Source organism: Rasamsonia emersonii (genome assembly GCF_000968595.1).
Source record: "Rasamsonia emersonii CBS 393.64 chromosome Unknown ctg1118621760059, whole genome shotgun sequence".
Taxonomy (NCBI): domain Eukaryota; kingdom Fungi; phylum Ascomycota; class Eurotiomycetes; order Eurotiales; family Trichocomaceae; genus Rasamsonia; species Rasamsonia emersonii.
In genome coordinates, this window is record NW_013563228.1 from 48,489 (window position 1) to 60,919 (window position 12,431).

The 12,431-nt window shown below is 49.6% G+C and overlaps 5 protein-coding genes across 5 annotated transcripts; 4 read left to right on the forward strand and 1 right to left on the reverse strand.

Annotated features, from left to right (window-relative positions):
* Positions 1-141: 141 nt before the first annotated feature.
* Positions 142-3,559, forward strand: T310_3263 (uncharacterized protein; the record flags this gene model as incomplete). The annotated part of the gene is made up of 3 exons (XM_013473878.1): positions 142-462; positions 708-1,229; positions 1,283-3,559. 3 exons carry the CDS (start codon positions 142-144, stop codon positions 3,557-3,559), a joined length of 3,120 nt encoding a protein of 1,039 aa, XP_013329332.1.
* Positions 3,560-4,343: 784 nt separating this feature from the next.
* T310_3264 (DUF1688 domain-containing protein) lies at positions 4,344-5,476 on the forward strand (the record flags this gene model as incomplete). Its single annotated transcript, XM_013473879.1, has 3 exons — positions 4,344-4,581; positions 4,631-4,804; positions 4,854-5,476. 3 exons carry the CDS (start codon positions 4,344-4,346, stop codon positions 5,474-5,476), a joined length of 1,035 nt encoding a protein of 344 aa, XP_013329333.1.
* Positions 5,477-6,081: 605 nt separating this feature from the next.
* T310_3265 (uncharacterized protein) lies at positions 6,082-7,780 on the forward strand (the record flags this gene model as incomplete). The annotated part of the gene is made up of 3 exons (XM_013473880.1): positions 6,082-6,372; positions 6,433-6,637; positions 6,696-7,780. 3 exons carry the CDS (start codon positions 6,082-6,084, stop codon positions 7,778-7,780), a joined length of 1,581 nt encoding a protein of 526 aa, XP_013329334.1.
* A 245-nt stretch (positions 7,781-8,025) lies between these two features.
* T310_3266 (uncharacterized protein) lies at positions 8,026-9,096 on the reverse strand (the record flags this gene model as incomplete). Its single annotated transcript, XM_013473881.1, has 2 exons — positions 8,026-8,197; positions 8,261-9,096. The coding sequence occupies 2 exons, from the start codon at positions 9,094-9,096 to the stop codon at positions 8,026-8,028; spliced, it is 1,008 nt and encodes a 335-aa protein (XP_013329335.1).
* Positions 9,097-10,985: 1,889 nt separating this feature from the next.
* Positions 10,986-11,538, forward strand: T310_3267 (uncharacterized protein; the record flags this gene model as incomplete). Its single annotated transcript, XM_013473882.1, has 4 exons — positions 10,986-11,112; positions 11,266-11,317; positions 11,383-11,426; positions 11,456-11,538. 4 exons carry the CDS (start codon positions 10,986-10,988, stop codon positions 11,536-11,538), a joined length of 306 nt encoding a protein of 101 aa, XP_013329336.1.
* Between the last annotated feature and the right edge of the window lie 893 nt (positions 11,539-12,431).

Below are 12,431 nucleotides of genomic sequence, written 5' to 3' on the forward strand. Positions count from 1 at the left end.
TCGACATCATGACGGCAGTTGAATCTCTCGGTTGCAATGAGGCTGAGCTATATCTGCTCATCAGTATGCCTTGTGCCCTGCAACCAATCGATCTTCATAACGACTCCCCCGGTCACAGATCCCTGCACAAGGCTGAACGCCATGCTAGGCTTACGTGGCTGCTCTGCCGCGGCTGTTCTTCCTTCCCTCAAAGCCTTTCCTGCCTCATTGCTCCTGCACTCTCGTCTCGTGCACAATATATCACAGCCCCGATCTCTTGCACTGAGCCGAGTTATGGCTACCTGTCGAGTCCCTAACAGATACGTTGCTCGCTCCGACTTGATAGCATTACTGGACAGGCTGTTCCCTGGACAGTACATTGTTACGGTAAGACACTCCATCGAAATCAGGGATGCAACTAATCCATCGCAGGAGCATAGTGACGCCTGGGTAGTATCAAATATCTCACGCGAGCTCACTGAGGTGCGTTGGCCGCATACTTGACATTCTTCGCAAGAGTGTCCTGCTAAATGCCTACAGAAGGAGATTGAGTCCATCTCCAAGAGGAGATAGACAGCAACGACGACTTTTTTTTCGCGTCTGAAGTGGCAAAGCCAGTACCGTCAAATGTACGTGAAGCATAAAATTTGTGGCACATCCCGGCAATGACACCACTGACAGTCCAAGGCGACCTATCCTAGACAATGAATATCTCGTCCAATCTCCAGCGCCTTCAGCGCCGCATCAACGAGATTCGAGTCGAGAACGCGGACAGCAAAAGATTTGTCCCAGAGAGGGAGCTTTACGATGTGATGACAAGGGATGTGATCGCAAAGGTTGTGGTAGATTTCACTCCATTTGACCATAGCGAAGAAGTGGTTGATTTCATCATCAACGGTGCGCAGAAGGTGTTTGGGGTCCTCGTCTTGATCGGCTATGTTGGCTATCTCGAGCATTTCATCCGCAAGGATCAGTTGCAAGCGCGCCCTGTTGACGACCTGCTTCCTCTTGCCAAGCCTGTGCTGCAGGAGATTCTCAACGACAACTACATTGCCGAATTGTTCCACGAGAAGCAGTGGGAATTCTGTGTCCCCGTGTTTTCGGGCCGAATCATACCACGGGCATTTGAACGTCAGACAATCTTGCCCTACCTCGCCGACAGCTTTTTGTCTGCAGGTGGTTATGGATCGGTGCACAAGGTTGAGATTCACCCTTCGCACCGGCCGCAAAATTTCGAGACTACCACGGTGGTGAGTGTACTGTCCACATGACATGGAAAACCCTCGTTGCTGACGGTGGACAGTTTGTCAGAAAAGAGCTCGAGCTTGATGACAGCACGTACGAGAATGAAGTCCGTGTGCTCTCAACGCTTCAGCGTCTCCAGCACCCGAACATATTAAAGCTCGTTGGCTGTTACACTTACAACTCCAAACACAATTTGATCTTCCCCTATATTCCGGACGGAACTCTCCGAAAGTTCCTGAAGCAGGAAAAGCCCCCAAACCTGACCCGCGAAGAAATGTTTTGTTCTGTAGCTGGTCTTGCTTCTGCGACCTGGGCATTGCACGAATTTGCGCTCGAAGATACCGAGCCTTCTCACAAAGGGCATCACCAAGACCTTCGGCCAGACAATATCTTGGTCGATGGGGATCGGTTCATTCTCGCAGATTTTGGACTGTCAAGCATCAAATCCATGGAGGAAGTCTCCAAGACTCCATTCAAAGGTCGTAGAGGCTATTGCCAGGCTCCTGAATGCGCCGACCTCGGACATCCGTACCAAGAACACGAAACGACGCGCGCGACTGACATTTTCTCCCTTGGCTGCATCATCGCCGATATCCTCATTTATCTGGTCAAAGGTCCCGCCGGGGTCGAAAAGTTTAATCACAATCGCGAGTTCCACATGCCTCCCATGTGTTACTATTTGTACCACAAGGGCGAATCGTCCAATGAGGCTGTGGCCGCTTCGCTCAAGAAGGTTGCTGATGAGGATGGGAGCCAAAGTATGCGGGACGTTGTCCAGCTAGTCAGCAGTATGCTGGAAATTCTTCCCAATAAGCGACCTGCGGCCGCAGCAGTCACTGCGACGCTATACCTCAGTATCATCAAAGCCTTTGCGGAACAGTTCACGGTTCTTTTTGCTCAGTTTACCTCCTCCTTCCCTGATGCGTTCATTGAAGAAGCACGGTTCCAAAGTTGGGCGTGGTCTCAGGACTCTGAACTGTACTCGAGCTCATCAGGCGCCACCACCACCGCAAAGATCTTTGACTCTACAATCGAGATTCTCCGCCAAATGAAGCACGCACTGGAGAGCATAGACGAAAATGCATCGGATCTGGACTGTCGATCCTTTCTCGAAGTGCGCACGTTAAACACGCAGCTGCTCAACATGCTTTCACCGGAACGGAGGTCCAGCGCCCGGTCTCGACTGGAGTCTATCCTGCTGGCAAACATGGAACCGGGGAGTGCTGTCTATCAAACGTTGAGATCGGCATTTGGTGATTCTCGGCTTACTCAAATAGCGGACACGAAGCACTTGGTTGCTCAAGTAGAGGGTGCGACAACGCCCTTGACGAAGCCATCTTTCAAAATCATATCGGGGCCAATCGCCTACACACGACAGATTGGGCAATACAAAATCGCCAAAATCCGCCGTGATCAGCATGGCCAGGGCAAATGGGCGATTGTCGAAACCATCCAATATCAGGATCAGCTCAGACGGCAGAGGCTCTTACCACGCATTTATGCCCTTTGTGATCTCCTGACGACCGATCATTTGCGACAACAGCTCTGCATACCGCCGTTCCACGGGCTAAAGGATAATGTCGACGCCTTTTGCTTTGAGATGGTCTATGACTTTCCGAACGAACACAAAGGAGGGCTGTCTGGACTGAGCCCTCTATCCCTTCGCCAGTTGTTAACAGAGCGAGAGCCAAGTAAATTCCCTTCTTGGGAAAGCAGACTCAAACTGGGATTCGAGTTGGCGGAGTCGCTTGCAGCTTTTCACGACGTGAACTGGTTCCACAAGGACCTTACGTCTTTCAGTGTTTTGTTCTTCCCGACGCATCAAACTAGTCCGTCGGCCAGAGCGAGTCGCCCATACCTGCTCGGCTTCCAGCACAGTCGGAGTGCCATTGACGACTTCACGGAGGGACCGTTGCAGGATAGAAAGCATCATCGATACCACGATCCACGGTATATCTGCGTCGAAAACCATCAGTTTACGCGATTTCGCCCTCAGTTCGACTACTACAGTCTCGGGATTTTGCTCGTTGAGATTGGCTTTTGGGACACCATTGACGCCGTGATGGACGAGTACAAGAACGAAGATAATCATGTGTTCTCGGCGTCCTTGATCAAACACAAGCTCCCGACACTCTCGTTTTCGATGGGTTCGCGATATGCGAATATTGTGAAACAATGTCTCACAGGGCTGGGTGAGCAGGCGCCCACCAACCTTCTGTTCAAGCAAAAGGTCGTCATGCCGCTCAAATCGCTCAACAGATTTTATCCTGCGCAAGAACCAGAACCAGACAGGAAGCGGGAAAGAGAAGGGGAGGGAGAGATCACCCGTCGCTGAAGCGAAAGATTCAGTGAATAGGACTTGTAGTCTCACGTGACGGATATGATACTGTTTTTGACATTGTATGTGCCTGGACTTAAGGAGGTTCCTGCTTTCTGCTGCGCGAATCAGCCTGGCGTTTTCTTTTCTTTTCTTTTTTAAGTACGAGCTGTGCCCTGAATGTAATCGAAATTTCTGGTAGACATAGTACTGCTCTGCAAATTTCGAAGTATCTGGTACTCCGGCGCTTGTATACAGCCGGAGGACTCCGTACAAACAGAAGCCGCGGGGCAGCCCTGAACAAGGCCACCTATAGGCAGACGCCATGTGTTTGTCTTTGCGCCGGAAGGCTGGTTTGAGCCGCTTAAGATCTCTGGAGAGCCATGTGTTCGGCTAATGCATCTATTCCGCTTCGTTTCTGTCGCTGGGCTGATCTGAAGTACTCCAGAACGCTGTACAGCAACAAAGCTGTGACCTTGTATCTTCGTGGCCATGGATGCTCAAGTTAAATACTTGCTGTCGCTGCGCGCGGTTCGAGAACGGGCCAAGATCGTGGGGGAGGCGGCCAAGGCGGGGAAGTTGACTCATTTTGACGTCCATGAACACCGACTGGATGATGTCGCGGATTATGTGACTTCTGTCATCAAGGCGTGTGATCTCGAATCCGTTGACTGATTGATATATATATAACGGGGCTAAACAACTTCAACAGCGTGATTTCGGCCCAGACAAGTACGACACCATCCCCCCTCATGGCCGTTGGCAGCATTTCGAGGTGGGCAATGTTCCCCGCGTTTCCGATATGCTGGACGATTGGAAGAAGGCAGGCTGCGATAACTTGGAGCTCACTCGCCGTCTGATTGATTTGTTCTTCGTGTCCGTGCTCTTGGATGCCGGGGCAGGTGATTCCTGGGCCTATGTCGAGCCTCAAACTGAGCGGAAATATGAACGGAGCGAAGGCATTGCTGTCGCTAGCCTGTACATGTTCAAGTCTCTGGCCTTCACAGCATCAAAATCTGCGGGAATCCCATTAGTGGATGGTAAAGCTTACCAGAAGTTTAAACTTGTACTACGCTAACGCACACCCAGGAAAGGGTCTGGAGAGCCTGACGACGGAGGAGCTCGCGGAGGGATTCCAGGTGTCGGACAAAAACCCAATGCTCGGAGTTGAGTCTCGTGCTGCCCTTCTCAGAAGTCTGGGACAGTCCTTACTGGCTCACTCCGACATCTTCGGCGCTGAAGGCCGCCCGGGCAACCTTGTCGGTAAGAAGTCTTTCCTCTATGCTGGATCGCTTGCTCAGAGGAACCACAGACTACATGATGAAAACTGCCAATGACTCCACGATCGACGTTCACGTTCTCTGGGACGTCCTCCAGAGTCTTCTCATTCCTATCTGGCCCAAGGATCGGACGACCATCGGGGGACAGCCGATCGGGGACGCATGGCCGTTGAGTACTTTACAGAGACAAGCCAAGTCCGATGACAGCACAGCCGGCATTCAACCATTCCACAAGCTGACCCAATGGCTCACGTATTCATTGATGGTCCCATTCGTGAGGATCCTTGGCATGAAATGGGCCAATGCTGAATCATTGACGGCCTTGGCTGAGTATCGCAACGGAGGCCTCTTCGTTGATCTGGAGGCTCTGACGCTGAAGCAAGAGGCGCTCGAGCGAGGCCTGAAAGCATCGGGCCAGAAGTTACCGCTCTTTGACGCTGGGGACGATGTAATCGTAGAATGGCGTGCTATGACGGTGGTGCTGCTCGACATCGTCTACGAGAAGGTCTTATCTCGGATGGAAGGCGTTCACTTGACCGTAGCGCAGTTCCTGGAGGCTGGAACCTGGAAGTCTGGAAGAGAGATCGCGGCACAGCGTCGACCAGAGACGAAGTCGAGTCCGATTCTGCTCAAGAGCGATGGCACTGTGTTTTAAGCTCAGTTAGTATTTGTAGCGAACAACAGCGGTCATCCAATTCTTATCTGCAAGAACTTGAAGCATGATTCTCCCATCCCCATGAACGGAGAGTTTGTCATTTCTCGTGCCCTGTGCTGAAATCAGGCGAGTTGTAGCACACGGTCGCAAAGTGCACAGGCGCTCTGGGCGTTATCGACTGGCCAGGCCGGGGGAACAGGGGTCCTAATTCTTTAATTAAAACTCAATGTCTGGTTAAGATGAATGCTTCCCTTCAACGCAGTCTGAACACGTAGGAGATGGGAGCATGTAGAAGAAGTCTCACGTGCAGATCGGTTCTCGACAGCACGCCGTGCAAAGCAGTCGAGTCTTGCAGCGGTGGCTCTGTAGATTCGTACTCTGCGCCATCATCTATCGCTGGACTGATCCAGCCCAGAGACTCCTCAGGCGGGGAGGCTATGGTTGGCGTGACTACATCAGGCTGAAGAGAGGAGGGGATATCAGCAGCCCTGGCGAGGCTGGCAGTCGTCCCAACCTCACAACCTCCGTGTTTCCGAACTTCTCTCCTTCGACTGCTTGCAGCACCTCATGCCTCTTGGCCGTACGTGACTCTGCACCTGTTGTTGATGGCTGCGTCGACGGGGAGAACGTGGCGCCGTCTGCTCGACGAGAAGAAGGCCGCCTTCAGCAGACAAGGATGGCAGCTGCCGCCCGCCATCGCCAACGAAGAGTCCTTCCGCAACCACTTCGAGGCCCTTTGCAGGTCGTGCAAGGAGAGATACTACACGCGATTGCTGGTCCAGCTCCACTATGGATCTATCAACGCGTTTGCCTGCGCAGTGGACGGAGCCTTGGAACACGTCCCGCCCAGCAACCTGGCGGGCCTCGTCTCAGGCGGTTGTTTTGTGGCCATCAAGGTAAGCAGTCGCTGCTCCTCTTCAAATGAGAGGTTGCTGGACAACTGACGCCCATTGCAGTGCGCTTGTGAAGCTGGTGTACCGCCAGTCCGCATTGTTGAGCTGCTGGGCCAGCTAAACAGCGCTGTCCCTTCCCTCGGTGCTGACATTCCCCTGTTCCCCCATGATCCAGACGTGCAGGCTCCCTTACAAGACATCTTTGACGCATACATGGACTCACTGCTGTGCATCCTGACGTCCTTCAACCTCGACCACACTCCTCCATGTAAGTGGGATTGTGCGAGTCCCGTCTTGCATGGTTGCTGACAGGCTATCTCTAGCAGACAACTTTGACCCCCTCCAAAGCATCCAGGCAAAGATCCAAAAATCCGCGGAGACATTCGCAATGGGAAGGGCGAAATTCGAAGAAATGCTAGAGCTGGCCGAGCGGAAGGAGGCCAGAGGGTCAAACTTTTCAAGGAGCTTTCCGAACCACCGGTGGGATATTAGACATCAACATCCCTACGACACTCAGGCGCGTTTCATTCCCCAGAGGAGGCTGGGAAGGGGCTCTTTCGGCGACGTCGATGAGGTGCAAGAGGTCTCGACAGGAGCGGTGTACGCTCGGAAAATCATCCAACTGCCGGGTGACGACGTGGCTGCCGCCACGCGCGTGGAGGAAGTTCGAAATGAAGTCCGTGTGATGCAGAGATTGACCCACCAGCATATCGCGACAGTGCTCTTCTGGCTCAAGGACCAAGGGGCCTGCAGTATCTTTATGAACCCCGTAGGGGACTGTGACCTTCGAGTGTACCTGGAGAACTGCACACGCGACAGAAACCCCGCTGGTGCATTGCAGAATATCCTTCCCTGGTTCGGGTGTCTACTGGATGCACTCTCGTTCGCTCACCGGCTCCACGTCACGCACCGGGATATCAAGCCATCCAATATCCTGATCAAAGAGAACCAGGTCTACCTGGCCGACTTTGGGCTGGCAAAAGACTTCACTCAGTACGGCACCAGCAAGACCTCCAATTTCTTTGTGTGTGGCACCCCCGTGTACCGTGCTCCTGAAGTCAGACCCGACAATCCCCGGGGTCGCCAAGCAGACGTCTTTTCACTCGGCTGTGTCTTCTCGGAAATGCTTACGGTCTGCTGCGGGCGGTCGTTGGACGATTTCCAAAACTTCCGTCGAGCTCCTGAGAATGAATGCGGCGCGCTGGCCTTCCGGGAGAACCTACCCAATGTGCAAGAATGGCTCAATCAGTTGAAGAAGGATAGTGATGACTTTTTATGTGAAACCCTGGTATGGCAGATTATGCTCATGATCAAAAGTAATCCTGACGCCAGACCTACGGCCCAGAAAGGGGTGGATTTCCTGATGAGCAGCAACCAACGAGAGGCATTTTTCTGCCAATTTCATTTTTGAATCGCGACTGTTTTGAATTCATTTTTAATATCTTTCCCATTTCTGGATTATATGTGTTGATTACGCGTTATGACGATTTCACTTTTGCCCGTCTGACGAACTCACGAGGTCTCATGTCTCATTTCTGCTGTAAAGCAATGCGGAACTGGTTCAAAATGTGGAAAATATTATTTTTCAGTGTTATTAATAATGATATCGTGCATTCATACTCATAACCATTGATACGTGACGTCTACTTCCACAATCTACTTCCGGTCTATCTCATCCGCCCACGGGATCGACTCCTGAGCCCCCAGCCGCTCAATCGTGCGAGCTGACGCTTTACATGCGCGTGCGATGGCCTTTCTGATATCCCACTCTTCTCCTCGCTGCTTTTGTCGGATATACTCCACTGCGTACGTGCCAACGAAAGTGTCTCTGTAGTGGATGCATGCATTAGCCTTCAGACAGCACAGGAAATTGGCAAGAAGCTGGACGTACCCTGCTCCCGTTGTATCCACAACTTTGACACTTTTCTCCGCATCCACAAGCCCTGTGTCTCCTGTATACGTGGCATAATAAGCTCCCTTGGCTGCCAATGTGATGACCACATTCTTGACGCCCAGAGAGATAAAATGTTGCGCGGCCGCTTTCCAGACGTCGGGATTGTCAAACACTTTGATTGGCCGACCGGACAGCATTGCAGACTCGGTCTCGTTCATGAGCAGGTGCGTGACATTTTGATACGTCGAGCTGACCAGGTACACAGCCGGCGACGGGTTCAAGATGGTGTCGACGCCATTCTTGCTCGCCGTCTCCAGCACCTGCTCGACTGGCTCCCGCCGGACGCCCAGGTGGGTGACGACAAGATCGGGCTTCGCGCCGCCAGCGAGACACTCGACCGAGTCTGGCTCACGGGGCGTCCACCTCAAGTTCGCGCCCTGGTACGCGATGTTGCGGCTCTCCCCAGAGTCCACGTCGACAATGACGGCGCAGGTGCCACTCTTCTCGCCCGCCAAAGTGCGCACGCCGGACACATCGATGCCGTTCTCCTCGAGTTTTGTGCGCAGCTCGACGCCAAAGTCGTCGTCTCCCACGGCCCCGTTCATGAACACGCGGATCTCCCCGTTCTCGCGAGCTTGGACAGCACCATTCCCAGTCGGCTTGTTGTGACTGGCGCGATACGTCGCGATGGCCGTGTTGGCGCCTTTGCCTCCGGGGTAATTGGCGAGGGAAATGGCGTCCATGGACTCGCCCAAGTCCGGCATGCGCTCCGTTTCGAAGACCGTGTCCATGTTCAGGCCGCCTACCACGGCGATGATGGGGGAGGATGACATGATAGGATTTCTGACCGTCGACCGGAGTCGCATTGAATTGTTTAGCCGATAGATTGTAGTAGATTATTAGTAGAGGAGGGAGTTAGTTCTGGAGAGACGTATATATGGGTAGTGCCTGCGCTTTCTGAACAGAACAGACCAGAACAGATAGAACAAGGTGAGGGCAAGGCTATCTATCTACGGTCTATCAGGCACAGCCTTGCACTTAACAAGGCTGACATCTGTATGCAGAACCCCCTCCGGAGCGGACAAACTATCGACCGCAGAGATATCGTTGCAAAGCAGTCACAATTACAGTGATTAATTCGAATTCCAAGTATCGAATGATGAATGAAAATATGAATGCAAAGGCGAGAGACGAGAAAAAGGTTTCCCCCAACACTTCAATTTTACCACTGCATACATACATAGATAGATAGTAACTGCGTATTATGGCAGCAGTCACAAAATAGCAATCTCTGGATTCACACAATCGACAATTGAGAATCCTCGCATTGTACGCACCTTGACGGAATGTAAATACTATCTATGTATGTAGATACATTACATGCACAGTCTCTAGTAGATTCCTATCGAGAGAAGAGAAGAATCTACCAGGGTGCTGCTTGCTTTTTCTAGATCAGAATGACACAATCATATCTTCAACACTGCTTTTGGAGGTGCAGTAATTGGCCAACAAGTTAGCAGTGCTTATTTTCAGATGCGCTATGACAGACAGCCGGAACTAAGTAATATATAATGAATAGCTTAATATTCCGTCCAGGATCAGCTGGGAACAAGGTTCGAACACAGTATTAATGACAGTGATAATGTACACTAAGTATACCATTAATTTTTTTTTTCCTCCAAGGCAAAGATAGATAGATCCAAGCACTCCATCACGTCAGGCCGCTTAAGTATATAATAAGGAGTAGGACGATGTGGAGTTGTCAACGAAATTGCCATATTGGGTAATGCGCGCCTACAGCCTAGGGCAGAAACAAAAATGGGACCTAATATTAATATTAATTCTTGTCAGCATTATTGCAATTCTGTATGTATGTATATAAATACATGACGCTGGTAAATTTTCTTCTTCTTCTTTTACTTCTCAAATGCCCTATCGATCTACATACAACTGGTCTGTCAAAATTATATTATCGGCAGCGGAGATCAAAATATACAATCGACAAGATCTTTCTGAAATGCCACCAGACGTCGACTACGAGCTTGCTTCAAGACGACTTGCGTATAATATCTACTAGCAGGATGCCCTTGAGCGCTTGTGACACGGCGCGATGCGACAATCCTTGATGAGAGAGATGGGAAGATAAGGGGATGTCTCTCTGGAGCATCAAGAAAATCCTGAAGAATTCTCAACAACGGTGACTCGGTGGGCTCTGGCTACAAAGTAATGACATGGCGATTGACCTCGTTGCAAGTGGAGGAGTGACAACCTTGTTGGTCCTGACTTAGGGTTAATGTCGTGTGAGGGATATGTCGGACACGATTCTCCATACGCGATCCTAGTATGCTAGGAGCGAATCCTTCCCATGCATAATCGGACGGAAAAAGCTTCAGCAGAATCAAAAAAAAAGTCACTTGGCAAACGACTTTCAAAGATCGTCCAAATGGCCCCGTAACGCGCGAAGGTGGCTCATGGTATTTCTGTCATGCTCTTTAAAGAAAAAAAAAAGGTCTACCATCTTAAAGGGAACAGGACGAATGGTGGGAAGAATTATTGCAAAGCGGGCGATAAAACCCGGAGTCATTGCAGTCCCAGACGCTCGTGGACTTGCCTGGAGGTGATATCAGACTTAACGTCACCACTACAAGATGGCTTCAATGTCACTGCAATCGACGAGCTTCAAAAGCGAGAGTCCGGTATTCTCGGATGAGTTAACGGTGATATGGAGTGGACAAATCAGAGGACAACAGCCAGAGCACTGATTCAAGAATCATACTCTCGCAGAAGAAATAAATGGTCAGCCGGGAGCATATTCCATAACCAATATCACAAATGGTTTCGTGTTGCTGGTAAGATGACCCTCCTGTTGTGGGAACTTATCCAAATTGTTAATATCCATTATAGTGACTCGGCTGACAACCCTACTATTTGAGGATGCACCTTTCTAGATAAGTAGATTTTCCATAGCCGCCAATTTTCCCATTAATGCGTAATTTCTGCAGCCAGCTTGTTGCTGAAAAAGAAGTCTAGACTGGGCAATATCCGGAAGAAATAGTAAGAATATGACAAACGTTGAGAGGATTGCATAAATGAATTGGTAGTGCTGCACCAGATCACAGCTCTGCAAAACCGTACATATTCCTTTTTTACATAGATAGCCTTTGTAAGTAGCATCAGTATTAATATATATAGTGCTACCTGAATTCCTCACTGCTGGCGTCAAACTACCATATGTACTGTACATACAGGCATTATTGTCAGTATCAGGCATTTAAATTCTCAGGATGAATACAAAACAGTTCAAACTTGCCGCAGCTGCGTTAATTAACTTGCAAAAAAAAAGTGTAATAAATTAAGAATAAATTTAGAAGAATAAATTAAAAAAGAAACAACCTGGATTATTATGTATATTACAATACTCGAATCAGCCAGTCGAGGTCTCAATCAAGTTTGTTAGAAATAGGAAATATTACCCACCCAATTTTCAGACTCGTGTGATATATTATAATAAGTAAGTCATGCCCTTTGCATCTCTCATATGAGGACAAATCAATCAATAACTCTGCTCTCTTCCTCTTTGTCAACAGGAAATAAAAATGTCCATGTCATATTCACTCATGGTATTAGGTTGGCGGCCAACCAGTACAACACTACGCTACCCACTTTATTTTTATATAAAAAGCCACGACCACTGCCTTATTGAGCAGCGGACTCATGGTACTCCGTAAATGAACAAAGCGCTATGTATGCTTTATCTTCAGCCCAACTTGGTTGGTTTTGCACAGGAGGATTTCTAAGACCTTGATTAAATAAAGGCTGAAATGAAGGATTATTCAACAATGAACCAGTAATCTAGTCAGTCATATTTCCTCTAGAAATAGGAAGTTTTCGGATCGATTGCGTTACTACGTACTGCCCCAGTGGTAGATTAATAGGGAAATAGATAAATAAGTATACAACATGGATAGATGATAGATCGTATTCCAGGAAAATCGCCTGCGACTGAAAGATCCTGCACAACAGAAATATCTAGCAGAGTAGGAAATAGGAAATACTAAGTACATACATACAGACATAACACATACATAGACGTCTCTACATCAGTTGACGTGGAAGACAAGAAATAAATAAAAATTGGAAAAAAAAAGAGAAAAAAGAAAAAGAAAAA